Source organism: Suillus paluster (genome assembly GCF_016628075.1).
Source record: "Suillus paluster strain FC165 chromosome Unknown EDB91scaffold_7, whole genome shotgun sequence".
Lineage (NCBI taxonomy): Eukaryota > Fungi > Basidiomycota > Agaricomycetes > Boletales > Suillaceae > Suillus > Suillus paluster.
Window position 1 is genome coordinate 648,976 of NW_024537567.1, and position 13,456 is coordinate 662,431.

Sequence of the window (13,456 nt, forward strand, 5' to 3'; positions counted from 1 at the left end):
TATGTATAGGTGGTGGATAAGCGGAAGACTAAAGAGTACAAACTAGCACGAAAGGTTTTGTTGCGTTGATCCGGGTGTACACAGTATAAGGTATGACTTATGGCGGAGGGTGGCCATGGAGTTAAGATCTTGGCTGAATCTAGCCATCGCCGACATCTACCTTCATTGCTCGGCATCAGCTTCGCGTTTCTTGAGCTCGAGTTCCTTGCCCATCACACGTTTGAACACGTCTTGCACATCTTCAACGACAGTTTCGAAGTGCGACGTCGCGTCGTACGAACGTGTGATGTAGATACTGATCTTGCTTCCCGTCGGCGACGGGGGTGTATATAGGGGAGACAGTCACGAATCTGTAGGAATCGTTGGTATCAATGAGAATAAATAAAAAAGGTAAAAGAGCGTGCGCACTTGTCATAGATGCTGCCCAGGAGGTGGAGACCAGGTTGGATTTCATTCTCGGGAACGGAGGTCTCGACGATGGTGCTGACGATCGCAACGTAGATATTCTCCGCGCAAACCTTGTGTGTCGAGGACACCATCGCGATGTAGATATCTAAAAACCCGCCATAAGCATGGCTCATACGAGGATATCACAAAACAGACACTCACCATTCCTCCTATTTACCTGGTTCTGAGGAATAATGATCTGCACGCTATCGCTCTCCTCCGTACCAGGAATGGGGTGCTTCAAAATACAGATCGCCCTCACCACCTTCCCGTCTTCGACCACCCTCAGCTTGCCCCCCTCCGCCTCCTTCCCCGCGCCAAAATAGCTCGGGTCACCAATGACCATCTTGGCACGCACGGTCTCTGCTCCACTGCGAACACCCGCAAATGATCCATCCTTGTTGAGCACGATTTCATCAATCGGCTTATCGAGCATGTAAGTCCCGCCATAGATTGCACTCAAACGCGCGAAGGATTGGGGAAGCTCGCCAAGCCCATAGAGGGGGTAGATGTAGGGAGATTTGCCCCATCGCGCCATAGAGGTGGTATACAGGACGATGCGCTCGTAAGTCTCACGAGCAGGTTTGTTGATGTAGCTGTGGTGGAGTGTTAGTGGGTTTGGCGAAGGACGGAGAGACATACTCACTCATCATCGAGATAGAGTGCCAGTGCATGTCCGATGAAGTCTTGCGTACCGGGCTCTAGTCCAAAGTGCTGGTATACTTTCCTCATACTATCCTTGTCGAGATTCAATCCTGTATTCCACATTAGAATGTTCAAGTCTTTGCGCGAATCCAGTGGCACCCACCTTGGTGCGTTGCCGGATCTTCTTCCTTCCACCCCTGCAGGAATTCAAAGAACTTCTTCGCTCTATACTTCTCAAACAAACCCATCAACGGGCTCCTCGCTGCCTCTACTTCCGTGCTCGGGACCTTACTGATCTTGCCATTCTTATAGACGAATGAACCTGCGATCTGCTTGAACTCAAGGTATCGCAAGACATCGGTGTGAACGAGTATCTTTACGAGTTCACCTGAGGCGATGATGAACTTTGGGATAAGATCAACTGCATAGTCGCGGTCCCGGCCCAGCTCGGTGGGTGGAGATTGGTTCGGGCGAAATTTACGGTAGAACTGAGATTCGATGCATGCGTTAGTGTATCTAGTGCTTCGTTCTGTTTCAAGAAGGACCCACCTGTGTTAGATTCAGACTGGCCGACTCTCCACCGTAATAATCGTTTCTGTCCATGTGGAGGACTTTCTTCCCCTCGACGGATAACAAACCCGAGAGGATACATTCCGTGAGGCCAGTGCCAAGAACAACGACCTAGATCGCGCCAACAAAAACCATACGCCAGGAAGAGGTCAGCATAGATGGATGAGATGGTATCAGGGGTGATTAATCACATCGTATTCTTCATCCATCGTTATCGGGTGAATGAACTGAGTATTGAAATGGACTAGAACTATGAGAAACAGGTAGTCGAGGATGTAATGGAGAAGGGTTGGCAGTTGAACTAAGTTGGTTGGGCTGGACAACCTCGTCCGTGCTACGGTTGCCTACTTATAGTTGCCACGTGACCCCAAACTTCAAGATCAGGGTCTGATCGATGATCTCTGTCTCGCATCCATCAAGGTCTCATCTCTTACTTGCATGGTTTCGTCGACCTTACAGTTCATGCCAAAAGCGTGGCCAACTCAGACATCCGCACTCTCTCCTGGCGCAGGGATAAACCCGCCATATACATGTAGCTCAGTCATATATTCACTATCGTGCAGGCACAAATTTTTCTATCATGAAGCCTTACTCCACTGACGGCAAGCTCAGTTAGGATTAGAACTAGTGGAAGGATGGAAGGTACCCACCATAGTCGTAGTACAACTTGACATCGATCGGTTCAGACCTCTCCTTTGTGGTGAACCTGTAGCGTCGGGCAAATTTTCTCACACCCTCCTTGATCGTGAAACCCCAAACCTGACGTAGATCATTAAGATCACATGTCAACTAGACCAAACTATCGAACGTACCAGGTGTATGACCCAGTCTTTCCCGGTCTTCTCAGTGTCGCTCTTCACGACACCATAGATAACGCCATCCTCAAGAGTATCCTCCGTCCATTCTTCCTTCAGGAAATCGATATCAAGTTCGTCGACCTTGACACGACGGGTTTGGCCGATCAGAGGTCCAAAGAGGTCGTCATTCTTGGGGTGCTCCTCGCCATCCATAACTATGTTTTCTGTAGGAGCCTTGAAGCCTCCTGACAGGGTCTGCTTAATATCGATATGTTCTATGCCGTCGTCCGTGTGTTGGCTGAATTCCAGTGTAAGGGAGAAGTTGGCGATAGCGGTACGCTTCAGGTAGCCAACGCCCTGCAGTTTCAATGTCTCATCAATGCCGTCGCTCAGCCCTTTGTTCTGCAAATTTGTCAAATTATGCAATAGTCATATATCAAACTAGTGACCCACAAGTCTGTGTTTTCCTGTCAGATTCTTGAGCGTAACAGTGTCAGGACAAGCCATAGTGAGAAGAGTTTGTGAGTGAGTGGAACAAATACAGATGTATAAGAAGCGCGAAGGCATCATGCCTTCGCCTCTTATACCACCTTTAATTCCACGTGAAACGAGATAAGGGCATATGTTGATCGATATCTCCGGCTCTCCACCGAGCCAACACCGCTTCAAGGATGGCGTGAGTTGAAACACAAGATGGGTACCCAATAGAAGCATTCGAAGGACGCACTCGCAGTCGACCCTTGTGCCATTGGTGATCGGTATGCGCGAGAGGAGTCACCCACGTAGCTTGCCAACAAAACCAATGGTACACTAGTCTCCCCTAGCCAGACCAATCGAAGGAAGATAGTCGTCCCTTCGTATTATGGTACGATAATCTTGTTACCAATACTCAGCCCAGAAATGCTTGACTAGCAACCGGCTATGAGCTCGGTCATACACCATGATCGCAAAATCGGAAGTTCCTTGCGTTCTGAGGGGAAAGAATTATGGCAGAATCTAAATTAGCCGTGCAAGTTCGAGGCCTTTGACAGTGGCGAACGTAGTCGGTTTTTGGGGTGAATTAGTATAGACTCTTTCATGCTTGCATGGTAGTTCGTATTGTACATTCATAAGAGTTCGCTGGTATCAGTTGGGTCCGACTAGGAGGAGATGAATCCATGAGCGTATAGATCACTGCGAGAGGTGGCTCACCATAGTCATAATACAAGTGTTTGAAGATTGGACCATCCTTCTTATCTGATGATGTAAACTTCACATGTCTCGCGTATCTCCTCTCGCCATTCAAAATTTCGAACCCCCATGTCTGAAGAATATGAATGAGGGATGAGTGAAACCGAATCAGTAAAATCGTACCTGTTCCGCCCTCCACACCATCCCACTTTTTGGCGTTTCACTCCAGGCTATAGCTAGAACTGTTCCGTCTTCGATAGTATCTTCCGTCCAGCCAGACTTCAGGAATTCGTCCTCCACTTCCTCAAGCTTGATTCTCTTTGTTTGTCCGACCACGGCACCGAAAACGTCGTCGCTCTCGCTGCGTTCCTCCCAGTCAAGAATGCGATCCTCACTCGTGCCTGGGATACCGCCAGATAATGTCTGGTCGATGTCTACGTGCTCTATGCCGGCCTCGTCTGTATAGTGCTTTACGACGAGTGTCAATGTAAACATCGAGATGGCACGCCGCTTGAACCAAGATACGCCCTGGAGCTTGAGGATATCGTCGCTGTTATCGCTCAACGTCTTGTTCTAATACCCGTGGATAGGACATTGTCAGAATTGTCAATGTGACGCACACAACCTAAGCACACGAACCATGATAAATTTTCCAGAGAGATTCTTGGTTGTTACTTCGCGAGGCGCAGCCATGATGGGCAGAAATAAGCGTGACGAGACCAGGGGCGATTATACTACGCTTATGAGGTTTCAAGATCTCACCAATGCACCACTAGCTTCTGAGCCCTGATTCACATGGTTGTTGGAATCCACGGATGCTATTCATAAATAACGCGTACGATCACACTAGTATAGTATGGTTGCTCTGACGCCTACCGACTCGACGTGCATTGAGCAGCAGGTATGCTCAGATAAGACTGTTTGCTGACGTGGTGGTGACGATAGCGATGAGCAGTGGACGTCGACATCCATGATTCTGTACATATATGAACTGTCAGAAATTACAAAAATGCAAACTGGTGTCCACAGGGGATTGGATACCCATCCAAGATGGAGGCCCATTTCTGTAAGATCATAAGTATCGATGGCCGATACAAGACGGATGGCACGAAACGCTGATCATGACAGCCACGCTTTGCCTGCGTCACAGCTGAAGTTGATGTTTGAAATTCTGAAATCGCACACCTCTTGCCACAGGACTAAGCCCTCTTTGTCTTCTGTGAGTCACTCCGGTTGACGGAGGTCTCCGACCTCTACCTAATGTGGCTAAGCAGTGGCTCTTTGCCTGTTCTCACCGGCTCTCATCGTCGCGTTTGTCTCAAGAGCAGCAGCCCCTCGGGTACACATTGAGTGCCAAGCCATAGGAAGAAAGCATAGAATCTCGCGATCAACCAGGACCGCGTCAGAAAAAGGCCCATTCGAACAAAGCTACAAGGTTGAACGAAACGGGCATAGAGCTCTGCGTGAAGCGAGGTCGTGACTAATGTGAATGACGGACGAGGATCGTGTTTCCCCCAAGATGAAGATCGGGCTTCGAGCGCACAAGATGAATGCAGATCCAATCCAAGGAACAAGTGACTGAGGTGCGCAAGGAGAGTTTCCTGCAGGACCTGGGTCTTAGTGTTACCAGAGCTCGAGAAAAAGGTAGTCTTCATGGGAGAAAAGATGCGGCACACAATCATAGAAATCTACACGCCTCAATAGCAGCTTCTTTCGACGAGCACGCTGTCACGCATGATGAATAGCTGTCTTCCTTCGTCTATGTTTTGCTTAGCTCAAACTTAGCCTTCTACTGCCAACACAGCGGTCCGGATCAGCGAAAAGTAGAACTCAGTCGCATGAAACTTTTACCTTTGAGCCTATTCTTGCTTTGGGGAGAACACTGTGATGACCCTCCACACGGCGTCCTTGCCACGTTCCCAGGCTTGCGGTCCTCTGGCTTCATCCCCACCAAACTCAACCATAATTCCGTGCTTCGACCACTCACACCAAATGCCAATGGACCCAGACGAAGGCCCGGCACCACCGCCTTTCCTATCGGGTTCTCCGAGGCAGCTGACAAAATCTTTACCAGTTGTTGTGAGCGAAATCTCAATCGAGGACTCATGGGAAACCGAAGCCTCAGGTGAGAGTGGTAGGCTCCACTTTGACATGGGATAAGTAGAGAAGGCGAGCTCTGCTGTTCGACTGGATGTAGTTGATTTTTCGGGGGTCGCCTTAGGCATTGGGGAGTTGTAGATGTTAATGCTATCAAGCACTAGTGAATCATTTTTGAGTTGCTCGCGCTTCAGGCCCGCAGCGGGCTTGTACCCGTTTTGTGGGACGAAGAGGAAGCTGATCCCGAGTGGATAGTAGTTGAAGTAGACTGCATCTGAATATGATTTCACTTCAGGAGCTGTCAAACTTGTGTTGAGGTGTTGGACCAGATCTTTCAGAAACACAGTTATGAGATCAGCGGACGGGTCGACTCCCAATAGGGCCAGAATATTGGGTGTCATCTGGTCTGAAGGAGCAGAAGGATCGGTTAATACAGTTATTCCAATACTCAGGTATGAGCGTACAACCAAGACAGTCCACTGCGATATGTGTGAAAGTCAGAAGATGAAGGAAAGGTCACGTGGTAACATCCCTTAGAAATTCGGATCTGCACTCAGAATACCTTGTGCTCAACGTGGAGCCATGGCTTCATCGACACCAACTGCCAAAGTAGAGCCAGAGTACTCCAAGCCACTCTCTTATGAAGGGCAGAGTGAAGAGTTTTCTTTGCTCCAAAATGTCGCACGATTCATCATGAACCTCTGTCGCCCAGTAGCACCTCGGTTGATTCCATTGTTCGTATGTCTTGCGCTGATTCCAGTCATCATAATTTTCTCTCTTTTTTCTGGCTGGTACGTTTGGAAGAATGTTGCTGTGGGATGGGAGTCCCCTCTGTATCTACAATACGGGTGAGAGCTCTTTCAACCCTCCATTATTGGACCATGGTACTCATTCCATTATAGCGACGGTATTTCTCCGTATGCCGAGATATCATTGCCATCTCTGGCACCTAGCCAACCCTATGACATCTCTATGCACCTCGTTATACCAGCATCAGAGGCGAACTTTGCTCTAGGGAACTTCATGACTACTTTGACGCTCTCGACGCCTTCTAATAGAACTTTGACATCCATTAGGAAACCAGTAGGTACCGAACCGTTTGCCCTGGGAACAGACACTCACACTCACCCCAGGCCATAGTTCTGCCGCCTGCAAAAAGCCGATTGGCTTGGGTATCTTTGTCGCCCCAATTAGTCCATCTTGACATTCTCTTCCTCGAGTCGCACGCGTCCGGCGCGTCTCGTGTCATTGCCAGAGTTGAATTGGGGCGCAGAGACGGATGGAGGGTTCTTGGTAATGGTGAGGGACGAGAGTTAAGCGTCCTTTCCGCGTCCCTGAGAGGGATCGTCAAGCGCCACGGAATTCGGTGAGTACTAATCTGTCACCGTTTCCCATCCGCCCTTATGGCCCGCTACCGCATAGGGGACTTGTGACACGCTTCCCGGTTACTTCTGCCATTGTATCATCTGCCACTTTTCTCGTGATCTCTCTTCTAGTGCTTGCGGCATGCATCCTTCCCGCCATTCAGTGGCGCTTCCCAAGTGAGGACGAAGGTTCTAGTGAGCCAGCCGAAGAAGTTGTCAATGAGCGGGTATACCGTAAGAGGCGACAAAGGAGGAAGTTTACCCCAAGAAATGAAAGTACTTCGCAAAGCGTTCGTCTATCGTCAAGCTTTTTTTTATTAACGACTTCTTGCTGAACGGCATCCCAGGAATATAAAACAGAGGACGTCCCGATTGATATCCCTCCTGCGGTTACGTTCTCTGATGAACCCCTGCGGCGGCGTCACTCAAGGGTATCGGATGTTTTCTACGATTCTGAACCTTAGATAGTTCCCGGTTTCACTAATTTTCCGCTATCATCGTCCTCCATGGACATTTGATGGACATGTTTCATTGGCACATCCCCGTGAAAATCGAGGACTATTGTATTTATAGTTCTGTCACTCCGTACAATCTTGTCTGTAATTCCACGCCGCCATATTAGGTTGATATCTTTTGTGAAGACTTCATGCGACCAAGTGGAACAAGAGTAATTCCAAGTCCGCGAGAGCACATGGCTCCACAAGTCTGACGGCAGCCGGAACCTCTGTCTCCTCTTCCCTGGAAATTCGGATGACAAAAAATTGCATGGCCACTATTAGCACTGATTAACAAAGAATGCAGGCGAAAGGACTTCTCATTTAACAGACTCCATTTGTTTCACTATACGCACTCTGACTCTCTGAGTTACCACCGCGCCGCCTAATGAGCGCATTACAGGTCGAAAATCTCTTTGCAGTCGCAGGGAAGGTAGTTCTCGTGACCGGAGGCTCTCGTGGGATTGGGAAAATGGTGGGTCCCAAACGGCTGACTGTGAATGACGGTAGGACTCAGTTCTTTCTCGTAGATTGCCTCCGCATTTGTTAGGAACGGTGCTAAGGTGCGTTACAATGCCCTGGCACATGGGGGGGGGGATCAGTGACCTCACCGCGCTGAGATAGGTTTATATCTCGGCCCGTTCTGTGAAGGAATGCCAGGCCACCGTAAAGGAACTCGGAGCAAGTGGCCCAGGCTCATGCACTGCGATCCCAGCAGACATGTCCAAATTCTCTGAAGTGGAGCGGTTTGTGCAGGAACTTTCCGCACGTGAAACTGTTCTCAATGTCCTCATCAATAACGCGGGGACGACATGGGCAGAACCTATCGACGAATACCCAGTGCGTTAATTACTGTCGGTTTCGCTTTGTCTCGCTGAATATCATACAACGAAGGACGAGGGTTTTTCAAAGGTCCTCACTCTGAACCTGCAACGCGTCTTCACCTTGATGCAAAAGCTATTACCGTTACTGCGTGCAGGGGCAGCTCAAGGTGGTAAGACAGGGGTCGTATATAACGACCCAGCGCGTATCATCAACGTGAGTGTATACCCTTCTTTTGGAAGTCCTTGTTGATCAGTCGATTTGGCTTCTCTCGATTCTATCAGATTGGCTCGGTGGAGGGAATTGGTGTGCCCGACCATGACACATATGCCTATGCTGCTGCCAAAGCTGGTCTGCACCATCTTAGTCGGCACCTCGCAGGCCGACTTGGGCCCGAGGGCATTGTTAGCAATACCATTGCCTGTGGTGAGTCCGTTCTTTCATCCACTCCTACACGAATTAACCAACTCGTGTCGATGTTGCAGGCGCATTTCAAAGCAAGAGTAAGCTCATCATGCGTCGTTTCTATTTATTGGCATTTCATTGACTTGATTATAGTGACGGCACAATTTCTCGAAACTGTGGGAAACGTCATTATCAACCAGGTTCCAACGAATCGCCTTGGCACGCCCGAGGACGTCGCAGGAACCACGTTGTTCTTGGCTAGCAGGGCTGGTGCGTACGTGAATGGTGCGACCATTGCCCTTGATGGTGGCTTTCTGGTCAACATGCCGATGAGCAAGCTGTAAGAGGGAGTCCAATGTTAGCTTTATCATATCGCACCCAGGAACAATATTCCTCAGTAACTTATCACATGCGGCTTGGCGGAATTCTGCACATGCCAGTAATCTTCGTTCCACTTCCATGGCTGGTATATAGATTATGCAGATATTATACATCAGACCGTGTGGTCATTTATCGTCTTCCTTTGTTGTACTCGCCTTCGTAGCGTCTTTGCTCTTCGTGGCTTCCTTCACCTTCTCGTCAACCCCACCACCCCCCTTTGGAACATCCTTCCCATTCCCATCACCGCCCAAGCTCTTAACCATCTCCTCCGCATCATCTCCCTCAAGCCCAAGCTCTTCGACCAACAACCTCAAGTCCTCATCGGTTACCCTTACACCCTGCAACCCGTACCCCTCAAGCTCCGTGCTCACATCGAAGTCCCCCTTGCGCCTGTTCACAGGCTTCAATGGGGTATCTGGGTCGCGGGGGAAGAAGCGGGGCTTGTGGTGTTCGGGCGTCATTTGTGCGATGGGGACAGCACCGGGGACACCGACAGGCTTGACCTCGGGTGCCGGACGGTCTTCATCGACGGCAGTGTCCCAGGTTTCATTTAGCCTCAAGAAGGTAGCGAGACATTCGGTTTCGACGGCTTCTTCGCTGCATGGGGTAAGATAGGAAAGAGATGCGACGAGGTGGGAAAGAAGGCTCACAAGGCGTCAAAGTCCTGTGCGGCTGAGATGAGTACTATATATGTATATTTGGAAGAAATGAATCCATACCCCAATAAATTTGCCACCTACGAGTATACCTGGAAGCTGCTGCTTATCTGCCGCGTTGACGGAAAAACATAAGCGTAGTATGAGTATAGGGTGAGATCGAAACGCACTAGGTGGGGCTTTACGCCTCCACAAGCGTTTGGCATCCTCGTCAGAGGCGAGATCGTACGAGGTATATGGGATCTTCTTGGTTTGAAGGATGCGGAGGATATATTCTGGTTGATATTACGGTAGAACAACGTGATGTACATTCAGCGTTCAGTGGTGTGATATGTACGAACCTTGGCGCTTCCGTACGACAACCTGCGACGCGATCGTCGTGAGGAAGACTTGGATCGGAGGCGAGGGCATGTGTGTTTTGGAACTTTAGGTGTTCACTAGTACTGTTCATGAATCATAAGTGCACAACCTCGAGAGGTACCGTATGCATCACGTGAACATAGATAAGATAAGATAATTCCAAATTAGTTCCACATCTCGACAGTGCGCTGGCATGTCTCCGCTTGTGGGGGAGGGTCGTGACGAATAAAGACAAATTCCCCCGTCTTTTGTGGTTGGGTGGGCTGGTTTCATTGTCACCATTAATGGCGAATCGGTTGGATCCGCAGGGCGCATACGCGGATTGCTCCCAGTGCATGGTTTTGAACGCGTTTTTGGACAAGGTTGTTAGGATGGAGAGCTGGCAGCAATTCATCAGATAGGACTGTATGATGCTCGATATTAATAACGTAGGGGGACGGAAAATATCTTCTGCGCTTCAGAATATGCGTATTGGATCAGATGAAGTGAACTACGCGATCATGTTGGGCAGAGCAGGAAACAACATAATTCCATGAAGATGTGAGATGTACAAATGATTAATGATAGGAATATCGCGTGACGAATGCATAACAGACTAGTTTGTTAAATTTTTCCTTAGTCTTTATTCCACCTCTTTCATACGATTCTGTGATCTGGCGGTCAAGGGTCAGGACCTAACACCAGTACATGCCATAGCCATAGCTCAACGCTCAGTGATGTGTAGGCATATCCACCGACGCCTTGTTGCCAATGGCATCTTCCTGGCGCCAGAGACTCGTCGTGGTCTGCACAAGGCATGGTCAACTTCAACTGAGTTCAAACGCAGAGGACTGACCTTGTTCTGCGTGTAGAAATTAATTCCACTCTTCCCATAGAACCCGATATCTCCGAGCACACTGCCCTTGTTACCGCTCCACGCGAACATAGGCAAAGGAACAGGAATTGGGACGTTGATGCCAATCTGTAGAGACGATATAACATTAGCATCCATTTTTCTCGTGTTTTTAAAATTTCTGGGCAGAAGAAAAACAGTGCCCAAAAACCACGATATCACATGCATGAAAGAGTAGAAACGCACCTGCCCCACATTAACCCCCGATTCGAATTTCCTCGCTGTCGCGCCCGACTGCGTGAAGATCACAGCACCGTTCCCGTACTTGTTTTCATTGATGATGCTGAGCGCATCGTCCAGCGTGTCCGAGGTAATCACGGTAAGCACAGGGCCGAATATTTCTTCGCTATGAGTGTGGCAGTGGGTATTACATTCTGATCGGTCAAACCCAAATACGCACCGGTAGCAACGCATCCCCACTGTTCCCTCCAGAACTGTCGGACCTACAAAGTTGCCAGCTGGGTACCCAGGGACCTGGACATTCCTCCCGTCAAGATGGATTCGCCCTCCTTCCTCTGAACAGGACTCGATGAGACCCGTGACGCGAGCTTTGGAAGCGGGAGAGATGAGGGGGCCGCTGTGTGGGGTGCAGATCAGCGTTGGAAAGGTGTGGAAGGTAAGAAGGAACACGAGGCTGCATTGGGCGGAAATTGGACCAAGGGAACTCACAGATCTGCACCCTTTTCAAATCCTCCGTTCACGTTCAGCTTCGATGCGCGCTCTACAAGCTCAGGAAGCCATGATTGGGCTGCACCAACGAGAACGGCTACGCATACGCAGATGAATGTTAATGTAGATGCCACAAGGTACGTTTGCACGACCTACCTACTGAGACTGCCATACACCTTTGTCCCGCAGCTGTCACAATCATATCAACGAAGTCCAAATTAAATTGAGCAATACCTACCGCCGAATGCAGCGCCGATAATGGAATTGAGTGCAAGATTCTTATTTGCTATGCATTACATGAGTTCTAGCCACACACAATAAGAAAAGGATCTCACCGTCCGGCATGATTACCGCATGGTTCTTTGCACCTAGATTTGCCTGTACACGTTTCCCGTTCTTCGTGGCCCTACCGAATCCGTCAGCACTGTTTCAAAAACCACCACTTCATTCCCCCCCCCTTACCTCTCATATATATGTCTTCCCGCACGATCCCCCCCCACGAAACTCACCGCCTTGATGGCCTCATCGTCACAGATTCTATTGACCACGGGCACCGTCCCATGTACTACATTCACCACACCTTCGGGGAGGCCAGCACGGGCACAGAGCTCAGCAATAATCATGGCTGCGCCAGGGTCCCGCTCAGACGGCTTGAGGATGAGGGTGTTACCAGTAACGGTAGCGAGGGGAATTGTCCAGAGGGGAATCATGCTGAATGGCAATGAGCGAGTGAATGGGGTAAGTCAGGGACGTGTGGGGAAAAGAGCTTACGCCGGGAAGTTGAAAGGTGCGATGCTGTAATAGGTAAGCGGGTGTTTACGTAGGGTGCATCAGAACGGACCTCGCGCAGACACCGAGAGGGAGCTTTCGGACCTCAGTGTCCATGTCTTTGCTGACTATGGTGATGTGAGCACCTTGAATGAGATATCAAGTAGCACACCTACCTTCAAGTTTCTCGCCGACGATGTTGGAGGTGATCCCGACGGCAGTTTCGACGACCTGAAGACCACGTAGGACATCACCATGAGCATCTGGGAAGTGATGATTTCAGAGTGATATTGAGAGGATTAGGAAAGTACACGTACCTGCAAGTGTCTTCCCCTGCTCAAGGACGATACTGTGTGCAAGTACATCTGCATTCTCACGGATTTGGTGCTGAAGTCTGGATATAACGTAAGTGTAAGTTTCTTAGAATTGGTGAGGACGCACTCTATGGCAAAGCGTTGGCGAGCGAGAACACTCTGCTTGCTCCATGACTTGAATGCCTGACTAGCAGCATCGACTGCCTGGTCAAACTCGTCCGTGGTCGTCTCGGGGACGCGTGTGAGCAGTGTTTGGGTCGACTGCCGAACAATCATTAGCAAACGCGCTTGCACCGTAAGTTGGACTTAGACACACAGGGTCAAGCACATCATGCCATTGGGTTGTCTTGCTGTCGACAAAGGCTCCGCCAATGAAATTCTTAGTGTTACCTCCAGTTGCACTAGTACCCTTCCAGGTCGCGCTGAGACTTTCTGCCTTTGCGCGTGCCAGGGCGTTTAGACCAGCAGTTGTAGCATAAGAGCGTGAGGTGGTACGGAGAGGGATACGGGCAAGGCGAGGGATTGACATGATGGACGGATCCAACGGAAAGTAGACCCGGGTGAGTTCACTCAAAGTCTCAAGTGACCCGCGATGATCTCACGTG

General features: G+C 49.6%; 8 protein-coding genes across 8 annotated transcripts; 2 read left to right on the forward strand and 6 right to left on the reverse strand.

Moving 5' to 3' along the window:
- Nucleotides 1–162: 162 nt before the first annotated feature.
- Nucleotides 163–1,871, reverse strand: EDB91DRAFT_1235290 (rab GDP-dissociation inhibitor; the record flags this gene model as incomplete). The annotated part of the gene is made up of 7 exons (XM_041321300.1): nucleotides 163–304; nucleotides 409–553; nucleotides 610–1,043; nucleotides 1,094–1,202; nucleotides 1,256–1,580; nucleotides 1,642–1,773; nucleotides 1,854–1,871. The coding sequence occupies 7 exons, from the start codon at nucleotides 1,869–1,871 to the stop codon at nucleotides 163–165; spliced, it is 1,305 nt and encodes a 434-aa protein (XP_041181429.1).
- On the reverse strand, nucleotides 1,852–3,673 carry EDB91DRAFT_1109964 (uncharacterized protein). The gene is made up of 5 exons (XM_041317662.1): nucleotides 2,913–3,673; nucleotides 2,475–2,861; nucleotides 2,313–2,421; nucleotides 2,120–2,258; nucleotides 1,852–2,063 (listed from the first exon to the last, which is right to left on the reverse strand). The coding sequence occupies exons 1-4, from the start codon at nucleotides 3,171–3,173 to the stop codon at nucleotides 2,251–2,253; spliced, it is 765 nt and encodes a 254-aa protein (XP_041181430.1). The 5' UTR covers nucleotides 3,174–3,673; the 3' UTR covers nucleotides 1,852–2,063; nucleotides 2,120–2,250.
- EDB91DRAFT_1046447 (uncharacterized protein) lies at nucleotides 3,535–4,322 on the reverse strand (the record flags this gene model as incomplete). Its single annotated transcript, XM_041313265.1, has 3 exons — nucleotides 3,535–3,762; nucleotides 3,813–4,202; nucleotides 4,269–4,322. 3 exons carry the CDS (start codon nucleotides 4,320–4,322, stop codon nucleotides 3,535–3,537), a joined length of 672 nt encoding a protein of 223 aa, XP_041181431.1.
- Nucleotides 4,323–5,064: 742 nt separating this feature from the next.
- On the reverse strand, nucleotides 5,065–6,253 carry EDB91DRAFT_1109966 (uncharacterized protein). Its single transcript, XM_041317663.1, has 3 exons — nucleotides 6,191–6,253; nucleotides 5,481–6,132; nucleotides 5,065–5,421 (listed from the first exon to the last, which is right to left on the reverse strand). The coding sequence occupies exon 2, from the start codon at nucleotides 6,125–6,127 to the stop codon at nucleotides 5,489–5,491; it is 639 nt and encodes a 212-aa protein (XP_041181432.1). The 5' UTR covers nucleotides 6,128–6,132; nucleotides 6,191–6,253; the 3' UTR covers nucleotides 5,065–5,421; nucleotides 5,481–5,488.
- On the forward strand, nucleotides 6,254–7,732 carry EDB91DRAFT_1109970 (putative adipose-regulatory protein-domain-containing protein). The gene is made up of 5 exons (XM_041317664.1): nucleotides 6,254–6,574; nucleotides 6,629–6,809; nucleotides 6,860–7,092; nucleotides 7,149–7,380; nucleotides 7,438–7,732. Exons 1-5 carry the CDS (start codon nucleotides 6,309–6,311, stop codon nucleotides 7,552–7,554), a joined length of 1,029 nt encoding a protein of 342 aa, XP_041181433.1. The 5' UTR covers nucleotides 6,254–6,308; the 3' UTR covers nucleotides 7,555–7,732.
- Nucleotides 7,535–9,236, forward strand: EDB91DRAFT_768072 (uncharacterized protein). The gene is made up of 7 exons (XM_041328339.1): nucleotides 7,535–8,059; nucleotides 8,115–8,147; nucleotides 8,209–8,424; nucleotides 8,479–8,622; nucleotides 8,691–8,832; nucleotides 8,892–8,909; nucleotides 8,965–9,236. The coding sequence occupies exons 1-7, from the start codon at nucleotides 7,973–7,975 to the stop codon at nucleotides 9,153–9,155; spliced, it is 831 nt and encodes a 276-aa protein (XP_041181434.1). The 5' UTR covers nucleotides 7,535–7,972; the 3' UTR covers nucleotides 9,156–9,236.
- An 81-nt stretch (nucleotides 9,237–9,317) lies between these two features.
- On the reverse strand, nucleotides 9,318–10,259 carry EDB91DRAFT_1244457 (SH3-binding, glutamic acid-rich protein-domain-containing protein; the record flags this gene model as incomplete). Its single annotated transcript, XM_041322410.1, has 5 exons — nucleotides 9,318–9,789; nucleotides 9,843–9,856; nucleotides 9,912–9,958; nucleotides 10,019–10,123; nucleotides 10,190–10,259. 5 exons carry the CDS (start codon nucleotides 10,257–10,259, stop codon nucleotides 9,318–9,320), a joined length of 708 nt encoding a protein of 235 aa, XP_041181435.1.
- Nucleotides 10,260–10,587: 328 nt separating this feature from the next.
- On the reverse strand, nucleotides 10,588–13,407 carry EDB91DRAFT_1109980 (methylmalonate-semialdehyde dehydrogenase). The gene is made up of 15 exons (XM_041317665.1): nucleotides 13,168–13,407; nucleotides 12,979–13,112; nucleotides 12,855–12,931; nucleotides 12,714–12,800; nucleotides 12,611–12,665; nucleotides 12,541–12,564; nucleotides 12,232–12,480; nucleotides 12,105–12,175; nucleotides 12,008–12,055; nucleotides 11,926–11,958; nucleotides 11,770–11,866; nucleotides 11,501–11,677; nucleotides 11,287–11,446; nucleotides 11,044–11,169; nucleotides 10,588–10,993 (listed from the first exon to the last, which is right to left on the reverse strand). The coding sequence occupies exons 1-15, from the start codon at nucleotides 13,378–13,380 to the stop codon at nucleotides 10,919–10,921; spliced, it is 1,626 nt and encodes a 541-aa protein (XP_041181436.1). The 5' UTR covers nucleotides 13,381–13,407; the 3' UTR covers nucleotides 10,588–10,918.
- Nucleotides 13,408–13,456: the final 49 nt, after the last annotated feature.